Raw genomic sequence first — 22,131 nt, 5'->3', positions numbered from 1 at the left:
GATCACGTCAACAAATTTAACGTATTATGGGCAATTATAACGTCAACAAATTTAATCTAATCTTTTTAACTTAAATCAAGTTACCATTCATTGTTTGTACTGGTATATTAATGTAGCAGCAATATTTTCTCTATCTCCCAAGTATTGACTAATAGGTGGTTAATAATTATTATGAATTAAACGTGAATCAATATACGAGCTTGCCGATGACCGCGTAATGATCACTCAAGTCACTGATAGCGATCGTCTCAAGGCAGTTCACCGCGTCCGGCCACACGTACTGCAACGCCAGGCTGCGCACGCACACTCTGAAGGGAAGCTGAGAACGCGGCTTCACCAGGTGCATCGCGGCGTAGCGTGGCAGCAAGCCCCGTACGTCGTACAGAACGTAATCAATGAACTGCCGCAGTTCATCGTCCGACACGAGCTCGTTGTCGGGACCCCAACTCGGCGATCGCTCGCCGACGACAGGTGGCGCTGCGGCGTCGAGTACCTCTAGTAGTTGCATTACTTCCGGGGGTGCATGAAGGAAGTCCATGTTGAAGTCTCCCGCCAGGATCGTCGGCTCGTCGGCAGGAATCCTCCTGCTGTCGATGAAGGCGCGAAACTCGAACGCCTGATCCTTACGAATTTCGATCTGTCTCGAGCTGTTGTTGTGCTGCGCATGCGTACCGAACACGTGGTACGTCTTCGCCTCGGAGCCGAGCGACTTGCGCACGCGCGCGTACATGACGCCCTTGCGCTGGTAGGCCGTCGTCTCTAAGGCGACGTATTCGTACTCCGCCTCGGCGACGATCGGGTGACGGGACGCTATCATCACTCCGCCATTCATCACCTTGATGTTCGGCTCGCCCGGCCGCCGCCGTCGGTCGCCGACGTTGCGCGTGAAATACGGGAAGCCGTAGAAGAGGAGGAGGTCGCGCAGGGAAACGCCTCTCTCCGGCCAGCAGCCGAACACGAACACCTCTTCGAAGACGATGACGTCGACGTGGGCGTGGTCGCGCGCGATGGCCGCCGGAATGCGGCACGTGCGCTGGATCTGTCCCGTGTGCGAGAAGCGGTATCCGAGGTCGAATATGTTGTACGTCATCACGTGTAGCTCGTTGACGGGGGACGGTACGTGTGGCGCGCACTGCAGCGGCGCCGCGCACAGCACGTCCTGTCCGCTGACGCAGTCCCGTGTCTCCGAGCGCACGTAGTCAAAGCCGAACAACTCGCAGTCGGCTGGCTGGACGTCGCAGTCCGGAGCGGTGCCTGCATGCGTTGGAGAGGAGAGTCAATTATAGTTAGATGATAGTAATACAAATAGCTATAGTAGAGATGGCAAGAGGCGCGTGCGTTAGCTCTCTGCCACGCAGAGCGGTGCATGTATCATGTGTGACGATAGGTGTTAGATAGTAATACAAATACCTATACTAGAGGGTGACACAGGCGCATGCTTAAGCTTTCTCCTAAGCAGGGCAGTGCCTGAATGTGTGACAATACAGGTGTTAGATAGTACAATACAAATACTTATACTAGAGAGTGACGCAGGCGCATGCTTAAGCTTTCTGCTAAGCAGGGCAGAATCACGTCAACAAATTTAACGTTATTATGGGCAATTATAACGTCAACAAATTTAATCTATCTTTTTTAACTTAAATCAAGTTACCATTCATTGTTTGTACTGGTATATTAATGTAGCAGCAATATTTTCTCTATCTTCCCCAGTTGTTAAGATGAAGAAGGACACTTCCTGCACCTCCCTACCCAATACATGGTTGGCACCGTCAAATTCTCGAGCTGCCAATGTAGTACCATCACCAGCCTCAGAAATGGATTTCTCCAATGCAAGGAAAAGATGCCAGGTGTGTCTTATGTACAAATTATAAGTAGGAGTATCAAAACCACACCCATAATTATCAAACAAAATTTTAAGAAGGTAATGAGAAAATGCCATCAAAGGGCTATTGGTGACATTGTGCTAATATGTTTTCAGGTGGTTGGGAGTGAAACACGAGCTGTAAAAAGATGTCCAGAGGTGGCAAGTGCAACAGAAGGAGAGAAGGAGTCATTTTACAAAGGATTGCATGCATCAGGTGATAAATATAATAAATCTACAAGTACTCATTACAGACATTTCGCTTACCAGTGCATTTTATTGTTTGCTCTGCATACTCCGTGATAAGCTATACCCTATATCCGCATATATATAATTATATATCCGCATATCCTCTGCATACTCCGTGATAAGATATTCTCTATTATCTACTCCTGGTATTATGAAACATGCTACATATAATAATGATAATAAACTGTCACAATTTATATTCCATGACAGGTGTTAACAGTGTCATACTGTCGGCCATACCTGGATACACAGAACACTTTGAGAAGTCAGCCAACGCAACCTTGCCAGCTCCTCTAACAGAACTGTACAGTTCAGAGCATGCCAATTTGAGCTTCGCTGCGCTAATCGACAAATCAAGGGAGACATTTGTCCGGCTGTCAGTAACACCTGATGAGGTACGTAGCCACTCTACACCATTGGCATATATATCCTTATATTTATTGGTGGTTATATACCTAGTACGTTCTTGGCTGCAGAGCAATTTGGATGCATATGACTATTACTTACTGTTACATTGTGATGTTTTGAGGCAATCATGAGGGGGTCCATGCCCCCCCCCCCCCTTTGGCATCCGGAATACTCTCTAATTTTCAGTGGCATCTGGAATACTCCATAATTTTGGGCTGGCATCTGGAATACTATTTAACCTGCAGCCAGCACCCGAATAATACATAAGCAAACAGTAACCAATAGTCCAATACACAACATTTATTAACCTTTATTCATGCACACTATTTATTAGGTAAGCAATAAATACACCTTAATGTCATGCTTGTTAGAGGCAAATAATTGAAGAAAAGGTACAGACTTTCTGCCAGGAAGCCTCGAGCAACATCTGATGTGATTTGATTTGGCCTCTCCTGTTCCTGCTTGTGCGGTTGTGGGATGCTTACCACTTACTACCCTCCTCACTTCTTCTACCAACCCACCTCCAACTTCTACACCCCACACGATATTTTATAAATATTTTCCATCATTTTACCACCACACCCCCCCCCTCACCCCCACTTCTCCCCTCTCTCCCCTCTACCCCCACCCCCACCCTTTCACCCACTACTGCGTACGCTCACCACGGGCGCGGCACTCCCAAGCTTTCAAAAAGAGGGGGCCCACACCATGCGACATATGTAGTGAAAGTGGGATGATACGGCGGAGAGCGGAGCGACCAAGCCGAGCGGAGCCGAACGCGGTGAGGGGCGCGACAGGCGGCGTACAGGATTTGGGACAAGAGGGCGGATCTAAACGAACCATACTTACCGAGACGCGAGCGGGGGTCTGGCGGGGCCCTCCCCCATATAATTTTTGACACATTAGCCCCTCACGCATCGCGTCTCTCTCGCGCGCACGCCAGGGGGCTCGCGACCCCTGGACCCCCTGTACACGCCCTGGGGCGCTCTCTTCGCTCTCTCTACGCTCACACACTTGGGTGCCAATCTGGTGCATACTGTAGCAGCGTATTTTAAACGTAACTATTGCAGCAACTCTACTTATGCGCTTAATCTCGATCAGTCGGCGTTGACAGCCTTTCGGATATGAGGGCGGGGGCGGCTCACCTCCCACGGGGCGAGGCAAGGCACGGTCAAATGTAGCGAAGAATCCCTACATCTTACACTGTAAAATGTTTTAAACTTTATATATTTTCTGAAATGATCCCATGTGTTATTACAGAAAGCACATTCACATATCACCATTAACTATTGCGGCTAGAGAAAATATCGGGCCATTAAAAAAAAATATTCTTGGTCGACTAACTCGCACTATATTTGCAAACTTGAAAGAATGGTTTTGTATTAGATGAGTATGTGGCTGTATGCTCGTTTACAGGAGCCACTACACTAGTCACTCTTCCTCTCTTGAAACATCCGGTACATCACATGATATGACATTATAACAGATGGCGGCCGCACAACTATCTCTCTCACACCTGTCACCACTCAATTCTGTAATGACTCTGAGATGTTTTTCTTGGCAGGAATCTCAGAAGAATGACGACAAATTTGAATACGCTCTATGGTAAACATGACGAAATAGTCATTGAATGTCACATTTCTGAACTTGGAACCTCATCTTGTAACCTTATTTACAACATTGAATTCGAGAAAAATTTAATTTTTTGTAATTTTGTAATTTGTAATTTTTTTAATAAGTGTAATTTTTCTTTTATTTTACCTTTCTTGGCTTTTCAAAGGGCCACGGGCGGATCCGTGCCCATCCTACCAACTCTGCCGCCCTTGCGGTCCAGTATCACTATATTTGCGGCCCTCATTAACACTTCCCCACTCACAGCAAACAACAGTAACACTGCGCACTGATCCTCTCTAATAATATCTTCCATCATTATTCTCTATTATTATAGACATCAGATTATTATATTAGATCAGTTAATATAGAGATCATATATTATAGAGCACTGCCACCAATAAAAAAAAACTTGGGTAAATGGCTAATCCACGTCACGATGCCCCCAACAACCACCCGGGACAAAGGGGACCTCAAGTTCGTTGTATATTTCATTAACATTAGACTGGCTTACACCGACTTGACTCTCGACTTTGATTTCCCGTCCTTTTCGCGAATCCTTCGTGCGGGGACAGTATTCGGTTTCCAGTTAGCCAGGGTAAATAGAATCACATTTATTAAAAATGGGCCAGGAAAGTTCAGACCAAAAACACCAATCCCGAATCTATATATCAATTACTTTCGTACGGAATACGGTTGATTACTGTCATCGCCGGGGCGTACGCCGTACCGCCCACCTCGGCGTACGGAATACTCTCTAATAGGCCGGACATCCGGCGTACCGAAAGGCCATTGACCCCCTCAATCATCTGAGACACTGCTCAACCTAACATGTGCCAAATCTGCATGTTTGACTATATATGGGACTTCATTTTTATTCAGGCCACTGCGATTGAAAAAGAAACCAAATCACAAGCTGCTAATCGACATTGGTTTCGTCAGAGGGCAGGCAGGATCACTGCCTCAAAGCTGAAGGCTGCTACTAGAACCGACCCTGCCAACCAATCACAGTCCTTGATTAAATCATAATGCTACCCGGAAAATTACAAATTCTCCACTAAGGCCACCAAGTAAATATGACCATAGTGCAACTAAATGAGGATGGATATATATGGAAGTTGGGCAAACAATATGTGGAGCCTGCCAGAAATACTGAGACTAAACCCATGAGTCACAAAATCTGGTTATTCTAGGCGACGCAATCTACAGCTTACTTAGCTACTAGTACTACCGGCATACTACAAAACTGTCAGGGAATGCACTCTAGCATAATCGCTAATAACTATATGTCTCACATTGTTTCAGATGGGGATGTGACCACGAGAAAGGCGCCCGTAATGCTTATGAGAGACACATGAAGCAGCTACACAGTGAATTTGTAGTCTCGGATGCAGGTTTTTTTTTATCAACCCCCTGTATCCACACATGAGTGCATCCCCGGATGGGTTGGTGACTTGCAGTTGCTGTAGAGGGCTTGGTGGAAATAAAATGTCCCCATTGTCTAGCTGAAAAAGAGATTGGGTCCCTCGTGGGAAAAAAAGTTTCTGTTTAGAAAAATACCAAAGTGGCATGTTACACCTTAAGAAAGATCATCAATAGTATTTTGAGATCCAATCCCAAATACAAATTGCTGATAAAGGATATTGTGATTTTGTTGTGTGGGGCTCAGAAGGCATTCATATTGAGCGTATCTCACCAGACCCTACTTTCTGGATGGATTGTGTAGCAAAAGCATCTGAATTTTATGTACAGGGTATTTTGCCTGAGCTTATAGCAAAGTGGTACACATGTCAACCACAGGCTTTGGCACATCAAGAGACATCTATTGACCTGTGTCACACGGCATGCTACTGCCGACGGGATGAGGAGGGTATAATGATAGAGTGTAAGTCAGGCTTTTGTAAGATCAAAAAATTCCATTTGACGTGTTTGCGACTCAAAAATGTACCTAAGAGAAAGTGGGAGTGTCCAGACTGCAGAGTAGCCAACCGGAGATGAAATATATGTATTAGCATCTTGTATGCCTTCATGCACTGGCCCAAAAATTTACCGCATATGTTTATGAGGTTGTGATAAATGTCTGGGTAGAAGATCTTTACTCCCACAATCCAGGACAGATGTAATCTCTGACCTACACAGAGCATAAGAATCAGCACCCACACAATCAATTATCTCTATAGACCGCTGTTTAGCCACAGAATCTAGTTTGTTTGAAAAACACACAAATGTTAGTATAGCAGTGGTCACCCTGTGGTTAGATGAAACAACAACTCTTCATGCCTTTTGTATTCGTATTTTATTCACTTGGTAATCAAAGTTTCAGCAGTACAGTGCAGTACAGGTTAATCTGCAATGCAAATATTGGTGCTAACTATAACAATGTTCGTGCAATTATATATCTCTTGAACCCCGTTTATTTTACATTCATTATTTAAAAACTAAAATGAGGCGTTCAATTCATATGCATTGATTTATACAAGACTGTTCAATGTAATAAAAATGTTTTATGTGATTTTTCATCTAATTTCAAATCATCGTTCAATGTCTTTACTCGCTGTGACAAAATATTGACGGGGGCTAGTGAAATGGAACTATTGACTCACATATATCTGACAAACCACATGCTACTCTGACAACCTTATCTAAAGTAGTGAAACCTGAAATTTCGTCTGTCTGAAGAAGGGTGATAGGGATAGTGCTGCCAAGTATTGGATATTTCTTCCTAATGTTTCCTATCACTCGCTCAATGTGTATTCTGACAGAAGCTAAATGTCTGGTTTCATTGACTTCTTTCTTGTCGAGCTGAGCTTTCCCTCTTGTAAAGGCTGGGATTTCTAATGAAGCACCATAACTAGCAACTAAATCTTGAATGGTAAAACCTCTATCAGCCAAAACAGTATCCCCAGGCACAAGATTTGGCAAGTAACCACAGCGTTCCGTTAGCTGCCTGTCACTCGTACGACCACCCCAGCCTTTAGATATAAAGTTAACATACCCTTGAGGAGCCATGGAAATGAGATATTTGATTGTATCGTGAGACTTATAATTAGAATATGTTTTAGCCTTTGAATCCAGATTGGATGGTCTTTCAAGAAAAATCTCAAAACAGTCTATTATTGAAACACACTTGGAAAAAGTTTTCTTGAAAACGTAGGGAAGAGTACTTCGTACTTCAGCTCTATCTGCCCAAACAACTGTCAAGGGGACAAATTTCTCATTTAAAACATGAATGACATCAGAAAATGCTCTCACTATAGTACTGTGGTGCACACTGAATACAAACGACAAATATTGCACAGTTACATTAAGCCTGAGCCGCATCAGCGTGAGCAACAGTTGGTCAAATGGTGACAATGAGGATTTATCCTTAAGGTTTGGTCGAATCAAATTAAATACAGTCATCAACAAATTGAAATTTGCGAGTCCAGTGAACACCTTAACTTTCTCATTATTTACCCTGAAGGATTCTTCACTTAATTTTAAATCATCCACCTTTCCTTGTAGGTCATGTTTTTCAACAAGTAACTGTCTGGTTGTTGACTCCATGCCTTCTATGTCTTTCATTGTGAGTAATGTTTCACATGCCTTGTTTGGGTCGTTGTCGAATGTGCTGTCGGTGGAGCTGGTCGCTTGTGGTGTATCTGATGTGCCGGGCTCGGAAGTTGCATCTGATGGCTCCCGTGGTGTTCCAGCCAGGTTTAATAGGGCTGCTGCTGCTGTTGATCTCTTAGTCTGAAATTTTAGTTCCAATCATTAATATTTTTAGTCAGGGTAAGATTGTCATATATTAAAATGGTATTTATAATATATATTTAATAATATATATTATATTATATTATATATTAAATATATTATATTATATATATATAATGAATAGGCCATGGCCTGTCACATGAGTGATCAGTTTCTTCATGAGTGAATAAACCAAAATATATCAAAAAATATAGCCAACCCCCTTGCATGTTTAAGTTTGTTTTTACTTTCTATCACAGAAATTCTGTCAAGTTTAATTATCCAACACACTATATATATGTACACCTACATACTTTCTCATGTTTTCTCCTTTTCATGCTGGTTCTCCTCTCATGAGATTCTGCAGCCAGTAAACCAGCTCTTTTCTGTGGAGATCTTGTATGTGCGAATACAGATGGCACATAATCTGGTGACAGGGAATTATTGCTCTTCACACCTGAGTGAAAAAAAAACATACATTATACGTATTACCTGATTATTCCTAAATGTCAAGTTACTACTACTAGCATTTTAGGGACAGATCAAGGATTTCAGTAATGGGATAGTACAGCTTAAAATTGGTGGCAGCATGGATTTTTCTAGGCTTTTAAATAGCAACTGCACTCCCTGCACGTATTGCGTAAGACCAGGCTCTCCGACTAGTTACACGGCGGACTAGTTACGGCCTCTCGCCACGTAGTGTTAGCAGATGAACTTGTGCTAGTATTGCCGTAACAATACTATCCTCATCTCACCCTAATTTAGAGTTTAGTAATTATTCCATATTGGAATCTGGACTATAGTATAAATATAAAATATCAACAAGGCTATCAAAATGCCATTGGACATGCTATCAGCAAGGCCAGTCATGGAATGTATGTACATCACTACATGTGTTCACTTGACTGACATTTCATCACCTACCTGATATGAAGTGTTTACAGCATAACCTTGAATGCGTGGTTGGTGACCAATTCTCCCGACGCACAGCAGTTATCCAGCTGTTTCGACGTTCCTATCCGTTGGAAACCGTAGAATGCTATACCTTTCATACTTGCCCTATTAGAGCACCCAACTGCCACAAACACGCCATAAAGCTGACAGTAGGGCCTAGTTTTACCAAGAATTTGAAGAATACGAAATCTGCTCCTGTCTCAGTGTGCGTACGGTCTGTCAAGTGATCACCAAAATGTCGGGGAAACAATAGAACATCAAATAATATGACGTCACTGCACAAGGTCTATATGCGACGTTTTTTTCCGAATGAGAAGCGCTGCTTGTGTTAAATTATATTACTGCATATCGCTTAAAAGCCTTTTGTCTTTCACTCCGATGTTTGCGTTTCGATGGTAAACACTCAGACTGTAAGCTACCAGAATGCGAGCATTGCGATGCGTCTTGAGCTTGTAAAAAATCCAAAATCCACGGGTTATAGAAGCGTTTATTACAGCTGCGCTGCTTCTTCACATGACGTCATCGCTGCATCTCACAAAAATCACGCGCATAAGTAGACTGAAACTTGAGGATGAACAGAACACTGGTATACACAAAATCTACCCCTACACACACGCACGCATGCACGCACGCGCACACCACACCAACACACAACACACACAACACACACCACACACACACACACACACACACACACACCACCCCACACACCACACACACACACACACACACACACACACACAACACATAATATATTCCAACAAACCTCCAACGTTTATATACTCTTGATTGCCTAGTAATTAGGCTGGGCGCAAAAATGAATATAAAATTATACTATTCATTGAGATGCCTATTATTGACTAATAGGTGGTTAATAATTATTATGAATTAAACGTGAATCAATATACGAGCTTGCCGATGACCGCGTAATGATCACTCAAAGTCATTGATAGCGATCGTCTCAAGGCAGTTCACCGCGTCCGGCCACACGTACTGCAACGCAGGCTGCGCACGCACACTCTGAAGGGAGCTGAGAACGCGGCTTCACCAGGTGCATCGCGGCGTACGTGCCAGCAAGCCCCGTACGTCGTACAGAACGTAATCAAGGAACTGCCGCAGTTCATCGTCCGACACGAGCACGTTGTCGGACCCCAACTCGGCGACGCTCGCCGACGACAGGTGGCGCTGCGGCGTCGAGTACCTCTAGTAGTTGCATTACTTCCGGGGGTGCATGAAGGAAGTCCATGTTGAAGTCTCCGCCAGGATCGTCGGCTCGTCGGCAGAATCTTCCTGCTGTCGCGATGAAGCGCGAAACTCGAACGCCTGATCCTTACGAATTTCGATCTGTCTCGAGCTGTTGTTGTGCTGCGCATGGCGACCGAACACGTGGTACGTCTTCGCCTCGGAGCGCGACGACTTGCGCACGCGCGCGTACATGACGCCCTTGCGCTGGTAGGCGTCGTTCTCTAAGGCGACGTATTCGTACTCCGCCTCGGCGACGATCGGGTGACGGACGCTATCATCACTCCGCCATTCATCACCTTGATGTTCGGCTCGCCCGGCCGCCGCCGCGTCGTCGCCGACGTGCTGCGCGTGAAATACGGGAAGCCGTAGAAGAGGAGGAGGTCGCGCAGGGAAACGCTTCTCTCCGGCCAGCAGCCGAACACGAACACCTTTCGAAGACGATGACGTCGACGTGGGCGTGGTCGCGGCGCGATGGCCGCCGGAATGCGGCACGTGCGCTGGATCTGTCCCGTGTGCGAGAAGCGGTATCCGAGGTCGAATATGTGTACGTCATCACGTGTAGCTCGTTGACGGGGACGGTACGTGTGGCGCGCACTGCAGCGGCGCCGCGCACAGCACGTCGGTCCGCTGACGCAGTCCCGTGTCTCCGAGCGCACGTAGTTAAAGCCGAACAACTCGCAGTCGGCTGGCTGGACGTCGCAGTCCGAGCGGTGCCTGCATGTGTTAGAGAGGAGAGTCAATTATAGTTAGATGATAGTAATACAAATAGCTATAGTAGAGATGGCAAGAGGCGCGTGCGTTAGCTCTCTGCCACGCAGAGCGGTGCCTGTATCATGTGTGACGATAGGTGTTAGATAGTACAATACAAATACTTATACTAGAGAGTGACGCAGGCGCATGCTTAAGCTTTCTGCTAAGCAGGGCGGTTGCCTGAACTGCTACCCACACGTGCATTCAACGATTCACGTACATGCGCATTCACGTGCATACGTACGTAATTCATTACTTAAAAATGCATTGCTTGTACCGTACATATATGTTCAAATTGTCACTATATATTCGATTGCGGTATGCATTGTGTTCACTTTTATCGGCCAGGATGGTAGTGTAGTATTCTAGTTATACACTATCAAATGCAACTATTTCTTAACCAACCAGTAGAGCAGTATCTCTATAATACGCAGACATTGGTAGCCGGGGTAATTAACTAGATTAACTAGGTAGGGAACTAGCTCACGCAGCTAACACAATAAAATTCCAACGTCTAATTGGACAAGGACAAGTGAAAGCAACTCGTTTAGCGACTCACTCAACCCCCCCTCCCCCGAGGACATATAAGAACAAGATAACGACCATTGCATAAACGAAGTTCTGATCATCAGCAGAGAAATGAAGTCCTAATCATCAAATAAGGAATGAAGTCCTAATAATCAACTGAGGAATGAATTTCTAATCATCAACTAAGGAATGAAGTTCTATTAATCAACTAAGCAATCAAATCATCAACTAGTGAATAAAATTCTAATCATCAACCAAGAAATAAAGTCCTAATCATCAACTGAAGAATTAAGTTCTAATCATCAACCAAGAAATAAAGTTCTAAACATCAACCAAGGAATGAAGTTCTAATCATCAATGGAGGAAAGAAATTCAACTCGTCAATTGAGAAGGGCGATAAAAAGGGCGAAGGGCGCTAATGAGCATTGAACAATAACACTTCACCTCACAGAGGTCATCAACTGCTCAATGACAGATAGTGGACAGACAACGCATGCAAGAGACTCCGCCCTTGTCACTCAAGGACAGACAATTAGGACAAATGTGACAAATGACACGAGAAATGCCTTCACCGGCCGGCCTTGCAAACGGTCACGACGTGCCCCTTTCTCGCATATAGGCACTCGGACTTTGGACACGAGAGATAGTTCGAGCATTCGATCATTTGCGCAGTCAAAGGTCCGTCGTTCGTTCAGCGTCACGTTTCTGTCACACAACCAATGGGACACGACTTACGTCGCACGGCCAGAGAACCAAGCCACCGCCAGCAAGTCCTTAGTCAGCCGTACGGAATGAATTGCTTGTAACTATGTTCAAATTGTCACGGTTGTCACATTTGTATTCGGTCGCGGTATGCACTGTGTTCACTGCTCAGCGTTCAGCTTAGTGATACTTGTATCAATCCTTGTGTGTGGATAATGATATCAAACGTCATTTATGTTTTTTATAAATCCATGTTTGTAACGTTCACATTTAATAGTTAACTACACATTGCCTGAAGTGCTTAAGTACGTAACCATAATTCGAACGTGTACGATCACGTGCCTATAATTAGTACAGACTAAACGACGTTATATGAGAAGTTCAATCACTTTCATTCGGCTCGAGAGAAGCAACTAGGTTAGTTTTCGAATCTGTTTGGTGCAGGTTAATTTTATGGTTTTTTCAAACATTTAACGTACTCTTATATTACCCGAATAATCTATTCCAGTGGGCTAGGAGTTATCTTTTAAATTGAACACAAGTTAGATAGTTTGCTATGCGCGATATAGTCGCGGTTTTGATGTCTACGTGACATGCTTTTATTCCAGGTCTACTAGATCTACATAATTATTCGTACCTGGCTTCAATGAAGACAGACACGTTAATTCATAACTAACTCCACCCAGTATAGCCCTTCGCTATGCAACAAAGTTTGTGGAGATCCACATTGGTGAAGGTGTGTCATACCTATCCACATCTGTGGTGTCTTGGCAGAGACGAGCTCAGTAAGAGTAACAACGATAAGCAATGTCGCTGCGACGGTGGCAGTGAAGGCGGCGGTCATGCTGGCTTTATTAATGAGATTACCTTAAGATTTGGTTTATAATGTACCAAGTGTCTTGCTAACTGACTTGGGATCACAGGTCGCCTCTCGACAGCTAATCGAATTGAGAGTATATTGAGAGCAAAGATTGCTGGTATATATATGTATATATATATATATATATATATATATATATATATATATATATATATATATACAATCTGCCCTCCTTTATCCGGCCATCCGTTATCCGGCCGCGATCTCGCAGTGTATGTTCTTTGTTTTTTCATTCATTTCCACCTAAAAATCTCGCTCAAAGCTCGCTCAAAACTCGCGCCATGTACAAACAATTCTCGCGCGATGTACACATTGATTATCGTAAGAGCGCACAGCTATCACATGCACAAAACAAACACACTTACCGTAATAGCAAACGCCCATGTACATGTACATGATTGTATAAATATACGGCCATATTAATACGAATATTTCACGAATACATACTCACTTGTTGATGCTGTAAAAACTATCAAGGAATAAAAGATATATACATTGTATACTATATGAATGAACAAAAATGTGTGCGTGCGTGCGTGCGTGCGTGCGTGCGTGTGTGTGTTGTCCGCTAAGCCTCCGGACAACTCTCGTCCGTTAACGAACAACTTTTACTAGCGGACGTTAGTGAAACGCGCTACCTCGCTACGCACTCGCAATCGATCGAGCCCCGTACTTCAATCAAAGTCGCCGCTGCCGCGCACATGTAACAGCCCTAGGCATACAACGCCGCAAGTGTATCGATCGTTACAGCCCTAGATCTCAGTACAAAAGAAATAAACATAAACCGAAGTGGTAAAATTCATTTTATTTTATTTCCATTTCATATAAACCATAAAACACGACAGTTTGTTACAAATAATCAATCGTAGCAACGAGTAAATACATTATCACATGCATAACCCCTACTGAACTGCATAGAAATGCTGTATTTGAGCATAACTCTCATATCCGGCCAAATCCCATATCCGGATGGGTGCCGGTCAAGTTTCTTCATGAGTGAATAAACCAAAATATATCTAAAAATATAGCCTAACCCCCTTGCATGTTTAAGTTGGTTTTTACTTTTTATCACAGAAATTCTGTCAAGTTTAATTATCCAACACACTATACATATGTACACCTACATACTTGCTCAATTTTTCTCCTTTTCATGCTGGTTCTCCTCTCATGAGATTCTGCAGCCAGTAAACCAGCTCTTTTCTGTGGAGATCTTGTATGTGCGAATACAGATGGCACATAATCTGGTGACAGGGAATTATTGCTCTTCACACCTGAGTGAAAAAAAAACATACATTATACGTATTACCTGATTATTCCTAAATGTCAAGTTACTACCACTAGCATTTTGGGGACAGATCAAGGATTTCAGTAATGGGATAGTACAGCTTAAAATTGGTGGCAGCATGGCTTTTTCTAGGCTTTTATAAGCAACTGCACTCCCTGCACGTATTGCCGTAAACCGACCAGGCTCTCCGACTAGTTACACGGCGGACTAGTTACGGGCCTCTCGCCACGTAGTGTTAAGCGAGATGGGAACTTGTGGCTAGTATTGCCGTAACAATACTATCCTCATCTCACCCCTAATTTAGAGTTTAGTAATTATTCCATATTGGAATCTGGACTATAGTATAAATATAAAATATCAACAAGGCTATCAAAATGCCATTGGACATGCTATCAGCAAGGCCAGTCATGGGAATGTATGTACATCACTACATGTGTGTCACTTGACTGACATTTCATCACCTACCTGATATGAAGTGTTTACAGCATAACCTTGAATGCGTGGTTGGTGACCAATTCTCCCGACGCACAGCAGTTATCCAGCTGTTTCGACGTTCTCTATCCGTTGGAAACCGGTAGAATGCTATACCTTTCATACTTGCCCTATTAGAGCACCCAACTGCCACACAACACGCCATAAAGCTGACAGTAGGGCCTAGTTTTACCAAGAATTTGAAGAAATACGAAATGCTGCCTGTCTCAGTGTGGCGTACGGTCTGTCAAGTGATCACCAAAATGTCGGGGAAACAATAGAACATCAAATAATATGACGTCACTGCACAAGGTCTATAATTTCAGCACAAAATATAACTCCTCTCGTGAGATATTCCGCATGCGCTAAAACAGTAACGTAGCCAGATTGTGTACTGACTGGTTTATGCAGCGGATACCTTACATACAAGGTCTGCTTCCTATTTCATAAGTGAGGTCTACCGATAGAATATTATCATAGAAATCTATGCTGGGATAAGCTCTCTTCATTTTAAATTCATAATTTTGGCAAATATATTCTTCTTCGTGGGAGATGTTGCGCATGCGCGAGCACCGTTTCAGACGTACAGTACGGCCTCAATAAAAGTACGTAATATAGCTTGCTGCGAGAGAGAACGGTGAGAGACTGAGGAAAGGTGGCAGGGAAGACAGCCGAGAGGCGGTGGAAGAAGAAGGAGGCTGAGCGTGCGACAAGGAAGACAAGGGGAAGGGCGGGCGGGGATGAAGTAGTAGTTTTGCACCCTACTGACTAGGGCGCTTTGCTAATTATAAACACAGGTCTACTGATAAGAATTTATTACATAAACCTATGCTGAGATACCCCCTGACCATATTAAATGCATTTTCAGCACAAAATGTATCTCCTCTCGAGATATTCCGCATGCGCTAAAATAGTAACGTAGCCAGATTGTGTACTGACTGGTTTATGCAGCGGAGACCTTACATGCAAGGTCTGCTTCCTATTTCAAAAGTGAGGTCTACTGGTGGAATATTATTATAGAAATCTATGTTGGGATAAGCTCTGTTCATTTTAAATTCATAATTTTGGCAAAAATATTCTTCTTCTTGTGAGATATTGCGCATGCGCGAGCACCGTTTCAGACGTGCAGTGCGGCCTAAATAAAAGTACGTAATATAGCTTGCTGCAGGAGAGAGAGGAGTGAGAGACTGAGGGAAGGTGGCAGGAAAGACAGCCGAGGGCGGTGGAAGAAGAAGGAGGCTTCAACTCTAACTCTATCTCTAACTCTAACTCTAACTTTAACTCTAACTCTAACTAACCCTATATCACAAATCAATATAACCCTAACACTAACCCTAACCCTAACCCTACCCTTAACACCAAGTCTAACCATAACAGTAACTGCCCCACTAACCCCTCTCTCCTCCCGTAAAAAACGACAGTTACCCTCACAACCTTGACCGTAACAATAACCTTAACATAACTGTAATATAATGTTATGATCAGCAGTCATGGGTCCTTTTCACTGTGTTGTGTATAGAAAAGGGTCAGTTAAGGTGGGCAAAGAAGGCAGGTGTTCACGGAAATAATTGGTGAAACGTGTAAATAGCATTATGTCAATGTATGTTAAACTTGCCAGTATAAAATTGTGTAAACAATTGGAAAAGGATACGGGAACAACTACGTTAACATTCTAATGCGAACATAAAAAATAGAATCGTTAGAATATATATAGGCATATATATCGTATTAATAACTGTATACTGGTGGCAACATGTGGCTCTATTAAAGTATAAACTAATATAGTCAGGAGGCTTATATATCGTATTAATAACTGTATACTGGTGGCAACATGTGGCTCTATTAAAGTATAAACTAATATAGTCAGGAGGCTTATGCACATTTATCTGCAAATTATGAAAGACATTTTTGGGTATCAAATCTGGGTTCATATGTTCCTCAACTAAGAATTTTTTTGAGGAATTTCAGCACAAAATATAACTCCTCTCGTGAGATATTCCGCATGCGCTAAAACAGTAACGTAGCCAGATTGTGTACTGACTGGTTTATGCAGCGGAGACTTTACATGCAAGGTCTGCTTCCTATTTCAAAAGTGAGGTCTACTGATGGAATATTATTACAGAAATCTATGCTGGGATAAGCTCTCTTCATTTTAAATTCATAATTTTGGCAAAAATATTCTTCTTTTTGTGAGATATTGCGCATGCACGAGCACTGTTTCAGACGTGCAGTACGGCCTAAATAAAAATTCTTAATATAGCTTGCTGCAGGAGAGAGAGGGGTGAGAGACTGAGGGAAGGAGGCGGGAAAGACAGCCGAGTGGCGGTGGAAGAAGAAGGAGGCTGAGCGTGCGACAAGGGAGACAAGGGAAAGGGCGGGCGGGGATGAAGTAGTACTTTTGCACACTACTGGCTGGGGCGCTCACCTAATTAGAAACACATCTCTATACTGATGAGAATTTATTACAGAAACCTATGCTGAGATACCCCCTGACCATATTAAATAAATTTTCAGTACAAAATATGATTCCTCTCGTGAGATATTCCGCATGCGCTGAAACAGTAACGTAGCCAGATTGTGTACTGACTGGTCTATGCAGCGGATACCTTACATACAAGGTCTGCTTCCTATTTCATAAGTGAGGTCTACTGATGGAATATTATTATAGAAATCTATGCTGGAATAAACTCTCTTCATTTTAAATTCATAAATTTGGCAAATATATTCTTTTTTTGGGAGATATTGCGCATGCGCGAGCACTGTTTCAGACGTGCAGTACGGCCTAAATAAAAGTTCGTAATATAGCTTGCTGCAGGAGAGAGAGGGGTGAGAGACTGAGGGAAGGTGGCAGGGAAGACAGCCAAGGGGCGGTGAAAGAAGAAGGAGGCTGAACGTGCTACAAGGGAGACAAGGGAAAGGGCGGGCGGGGATGAAGTAGTTGTTTTGCACTCTACTGGCTAGGGCGCTCTCCAAATTATAAACACTGGTCTACTGATGAGAATTTATTACATAAACCTATGCTGAGATACCCCCTTACCGTATTAAATGCATTTTCAGCACAAAATATAACTCCTCTCGTGAGATATTCCGCATGCGCTAAAACAGTAACGTAGCCAGATTGTGTACTGACTGGATATATTAATCATAAAGTGCCTACTTGTACCAAATTTCCCTGTAGCATAGCGGTAGAGCTGTCTTCGCTGTTGCCAAATATAACCGAAATTAAGCGAGATTTTTTAATGCCCCTCGATAATAATAGTTGAGGAGCGCTTGCTAACATCTCACCAATTTAATTTAAATCCGCAAGTGGATGTCGATGTGTCCTAGATCAGATACAAAGCTATGCTTTATCAAATGTATGAAATATAATTTTATTGCGTTATTTTTTTAATTAGATAGCATACACCCTTCGGTGATTTTATTAAGATTTTTGAATTATTGAATGTTTACAATGGATAGTAAATAGTTGAAAGAGCTTGGCATGAAAAATTAACCTTGATGCCTCTCTTGATCAGTCATAGGAAGCCCTGACTGACATATCACTAATTCAAATACGCCAGAAGGTGGCGATATGTGTCTTAGATGATCTAAAAAGCTGTGAGGTAGACCTTTATCAAATGGATTTTTTTAAATAACATATTTAACGTTGAGATCACACACCTACCGGTTATGTTATTCTTCATTTTTTTAAATAATTTATGTGTGTGTGTTGTTTTATAGATGAGTATTTGACTCGTTATTCCATGACGCTGGCGCATATAATGACGTCACAGAGGAATGAAGACCGGGTAAAGAGCCAATACAAATTACAAACGATTTAAACACCAGCAGATCTATTACATCTGGATATGTGACAAACCATAACAATATCTCGTGATATCATGACATACTGTTCGCTCAACCGTTCATTTACATGTGATGTTATAACATGCTTGAATAACTTGCACATGGCCAGCGATACAACGCGCGTTGCAGCTTGATAGACTAAAATCTAGCATACATCATCTGATTAAATTACAAAGTTAGTTGAGCTATGTAGCTACAACGACAGCTTATAGTACCTGGTGTTACACCTGGTAATACCACTTCTTGGCTACTCGTATATTCTCTGTAGACCTAGGATATGATCAAGAGCGTATAAAAAAGGCCTTCTTTATACGCTCTTGATATGATGGGTCGCATCCCTTACTTGGCATTCGAATATCTGTGGCTGGCAATCGATTAATCGAATGACGTCATTCGTGACGCTTCGCGTATTTGCTCGTCCTCAATGTGTACCGCTCCAATAAGAAACCCATCGTCATCGTCAACGTCATCGTCCTCGCCACCACGCGCTCGACTTTCTGTCGTCTGCGGCTGCTGACAGGCGGCAGGGGGCGCCAGGTTACCTTCTCCCGTCTGCAACTCGTCGCTCGCGTCCGGGGTTTTCCGCACCGCCGGCAGGGGTCTCACGTCAGACGTACCACTAGAGGGCGCAGCCGTCGTCACTGCGGGGTTGCTGCCCGTACATGCGGTTTCGTCGCCGCGGCCCATGATCCTGTCGACGCTGAGCATTGAGACAGGTCGTTGGTCGGCTTGTCGCTTGTCCCGCGCATCGTCCCGCGTCGTCGCCACGCTAAACACGGCACGCAGGATCGACCCAGCTCGCTCAAAGTTAAAAGAAAACCTCGAGGCGCCCCCTACCGGTCGCAACGGCTCCGTCTCCCGCCGCGTGGCACCACCTGGTGTCGGCGTGGTTTGCTCGTAATCGTATAGGATTTCCACGGAGGATCTATGCTTCTGCTGCTGCAGTGGCGTGTCGGGAAGAGGAGTAGTGTAGGAGCCGGACTGGTTACTTAGCTGGGAGAGCACGACCTTTGCCTCGGCTACTGCCATCAGCCGCTGGTGCTGCCTGTTGGGATGAATGTGACGTACATGCGTTAGTTTCGTGTTTGGCGTGAAACCGCTAGCTTGGTTTTAACATGAGATGGGCAAACTGACAGGCAGTTAGGTAGGCAGAAAGAGACGCACGCGGGCACGCAGGAATACAAGCAAACAAAGAGAGCAGGCGAGCAAGCAGGAAGGCAGGCCAAAATGGCAACGAGGAGGTGGATTATTATACCTCTAGCAAGATGTAAAAATTACTCAAACAACAGTATATACACTCGCCAAATTTTTCTAAAATTCAACAGAAATGCATCACTAACTAACTAATATAAATAATTACGACTGCATCACCTTCTACACATGGCGTACAAGCTGATTATTGCTGCAGCTAGCAGTAAGAGGCAGGCTACCGTCACCAGGGCGTAGTGTGCGGGTAGAAATGCTAGCGGCCTGCCTGTTGACCCAGTCACGCCCTCAGTCGTATCAACTTCTAAGGAACGGTAATATCAATGGTTGGTTAATTAGTGGTTGGTTAATCAACGGTTGCTTAATTATAAACACAGGTCTACTGATAACAATTTATTACATAAATCTATGCTGAGATACCCCTTAATCATTTTAAATGCATATTCATTTCAAAATATAACTCCTCTGGTGAGATATTGCGCGTGCGCTAATTACACACTAACGTAGACAGATTATGTACCGACTGGCATATGCAGCGGGATCTTACATGCGATGTCTTCTTCCTATTTCTTAAGTGAGGTCTACTGATGGAATGTTATCATATAAATCTATGCTAGGATAAGCTCTCTTTATCTTAAATGAAATATTTTTATAAAATATTCTTCATCTCGGGAGATATTGCGCATGCGCGAGCACCATTTTAGGCGTGCAGTACGGACTGAAAAACTGCACAATATAGCTTGCTCAGAGAGAGAGAGAGAGAGAGAGAGAGAGAGAGAGAGAGAGAGAGAGAGAAAGAGAGATGGTAGACTGGGGGAAGGCGGCAGGGAAGATATCTGAGGGGCGGTAGAAGATGAAGGAGGCTGAGCGAGGGACACGAGAGGCAAGGGGAAGGACGAGCGGGGATGAAGTAGGAGTTTTGCGCCCTACAGGCTAGAGCGCTCTCTTAATAAATTATAGGTTGATCAATGGTTAGTTTGGGAGCGGTTGGTTAGTCAATGGTTGGTTGCTCAGTAGTTGCTTAGTCAATGGTTGGTTGCTCAGTAGTTGGTTAGTCAATGGTTGGTTGCTCAGTGGTTGGTTAATCAATGGTTATCAATCAGATCGATGGTAAAATAAACGTCCAAGACGTATGCAGAAATAATATACTAGATAACCTATCTAGATACGTATAATATTTATTATTTTTATCGTTAGTTAAGTGAATCGACACCCTATTACAATACTGGCACTGTGAACTATGACAGTTATTACAGATTTTCCCAAATATAGATTAGAGACGAGACGTTGAACTCACGAAGAGATAAATTGAGTACGAAATAGGAAGCACTAATACATAAAATAAGTATATATTCACAAAGAAAATTAAAAATGTATAAATACACGAACCTATTGGCAAATTATATTTTCACGAACGGATGAAATATAACTATATTCACGAACAGATAAACGAATTATATATTCATGAACGAATGAAAGAATTATATACGCACGGACGGATGAACAAATTATAAACACACAATGAGATGTAAAACTGTAAAACGCGAGTAGAGTGAACAACGAACCCGTCGTCCAGGAATCGCTTGTCGTGACGTCATCCATGCCAACGTCGAGTGCGGCTCCCGTCGCTACGCTGTGTCTCCTGTCGACGTCGGTCTGTCGCCTCTCTCCTTCTCTCTCTCGCGACGCGCTAGTTCGTCTGCTTGTTTATCCGTTTTCGTTTAGGTTAAGTTGGACGCAGATTGCTGCGATAATTGTATACGACCGTACGACACGATCAGCAACTCCGAAGGAGATATGACCCCGATCAGTGGTAAGAAGGGACAATGCATCGAAGAGAGCGAGAGGGTGCTGGAGACGGATAAAGACAGAGAGAGAGAGAGAGAGAGAGAGAGAGAGAGAGATAGAGAAAGATAGCGCAACACAGGAGACTAGTTTATGCTCGTGCTGTTGCTACCCTTTCTGTGCATCATCGATGCATTCCCTCTACTGTCCGTGACAGAGCGCACGCGCGGGCTCTCTGTATATGTAGTGTACACCTAGCCTGGCCTCACACCGGAAAGGTGTGTTTGCGACGTCCGCGTGCTTGGCGTTGCTGTTGTATACATCCTGTAGGCCTGTAGACTGCTAGTAGTTCATCCGCACCGAAGCTGCAGTAAAATACTGCGCGAGGAAACTGCAGAGTGCGAATAAAATCAGGAAGCTTTATCCTATACTGACGGCGCGTACGCGGGAGTCTAGACTTACCAGATTATTAACCGGACACTTAAACGAGCGTATGCTATCGAGTGAGTTAGGAATTTGCCTATCGATCTAAGCGAGGTAACAATACCCTCTTCTCGAATATTATCGTCAGGCCGGTCTATTTTCACCAGGTTATACACGCGTACACAGCAAACTGTC

The 22,131-nt window shown here is 43.7% G+C and overlaps 3 protein-coding genes across 6 annotated transcripts in view; 1 reads left to right on the top strand and 2 right to left on the bottom strand.

The window, feature by feature from the left end:
- Positions 1 to 6,090, top strand: part of LOC106804701 — an 8,217-nt gene extending 2,127 nt beyond the window's left edge. The window contains exons 3-7 of one of the 2 annotated variants that reach the window (XM_014805991.1): positions 1,711 to 1,847; positions 1,979 to 2,078; positions 2,321 to 2,505; positions 5,012 to 5,199; positions 5,435 to 6,090. In XM_014805991.1, coding sequence (XP_014661477.1) covers positions 1,711 to 1,847; positions 1,979 to 2,078; positions 2,321 to 2,505; positions 5,012 to 5,158 — 569 coding nt within the window. In that variant the 3' untranslated portion in view covers positions 5,159 to 5,199; positions 5,435 to 6,090. The remainder of the gene's footprint in view (positions 1 to 1,710; positions 1,848 to 1,978; positions 2,079 to 2,320; positions 2,506 to 5,011; positions 5,200 to 5,434) is intronic. The other variant, XM_014805992.1, reaches the window with a different exon arrangement.
- LOC106804700 (THAP domain-containing protein 4-like) overlaps positions 1 to 14,989 on the bottom strand; it is a 17,259-nt gene extending 2,270 nt beyond the window's left edge. Inside the window, exons 1-3 of one of the 3 annotated variants that reach the window (XM_014805989.1) lie at positions 14,671 to 14,989; positions 14,049 to 14,191; positions 7,622 to 7,861 (exon numbers count right to left, since the gene is read on the bottom strand). In XM_014805989.1, coding sequence (XP_014661475.1) covers positions 7,622 to 7,861; positions 14,049 to 14,191; positions 14,671 to 14,842 — 555 coding nt within the window. In that variant the 5' untranslated portion in view covers positions 14,843 to 14,989. Of the gene's footprint in view, positions 1 to 6,408; positions 7,862 to 8,171; positions 8,319 to 8,785; positions 8,873 to 14,048; positions 14,192 to 14,670 lie in introns of those variants that run through there. The other 2 variants (XM_014805987.1, XM_014805988.1) reach the window with 2 other exon arrangements.
- A 2,826-nt stretch (positions 14,990 to 17,815) lies between these two features.
- Positions 17,816 to 21,738, bottom strand: LOC106804684. The gene is made up of 3 exons (XM_014805962.1): positions 21,294 to 21,738; positions 19,894 to 20,032; positions 17,816 to 19,567 (listed from the first exon to the last, which is right to left on the bottom strand). Exons 1-3 carry the CDS (start codon positions 21,328 to 21,330, stop codon positions 18,898 to 18,900), a joined length of 846 nt encoding a protein of 281 aa, XP_014661448.1. The 5' UTR covers positions 21,331 to 21,738; the 3' UTR covers positions 17,816 to 18,897.
- Positions 21,739 to 22,131: the final 393 nt, after the last annotated feature.

This window comes from Priapulus caudatus, unplaced genomic scaffold (assembly GCF_000485595.1).
Source record: "Priapulus caudatus unplaced genomic scaffold, Priapulus_caudatus-5.0.1 Scaffold83, whole genome shotgun sequence".
In the NCBI taxonomy this organism is placed as follows: Eukaryota; Metazoa; Priapulida; class Priapulimorpha; order Priapulimorphida; family Priapulidae; genus Priapulus; species Priapulus caudatus.
Note: the sequence above shows the minus strand (reverse complement) of the source record. Positions and strands in the feature narration are given on the sequence as shown.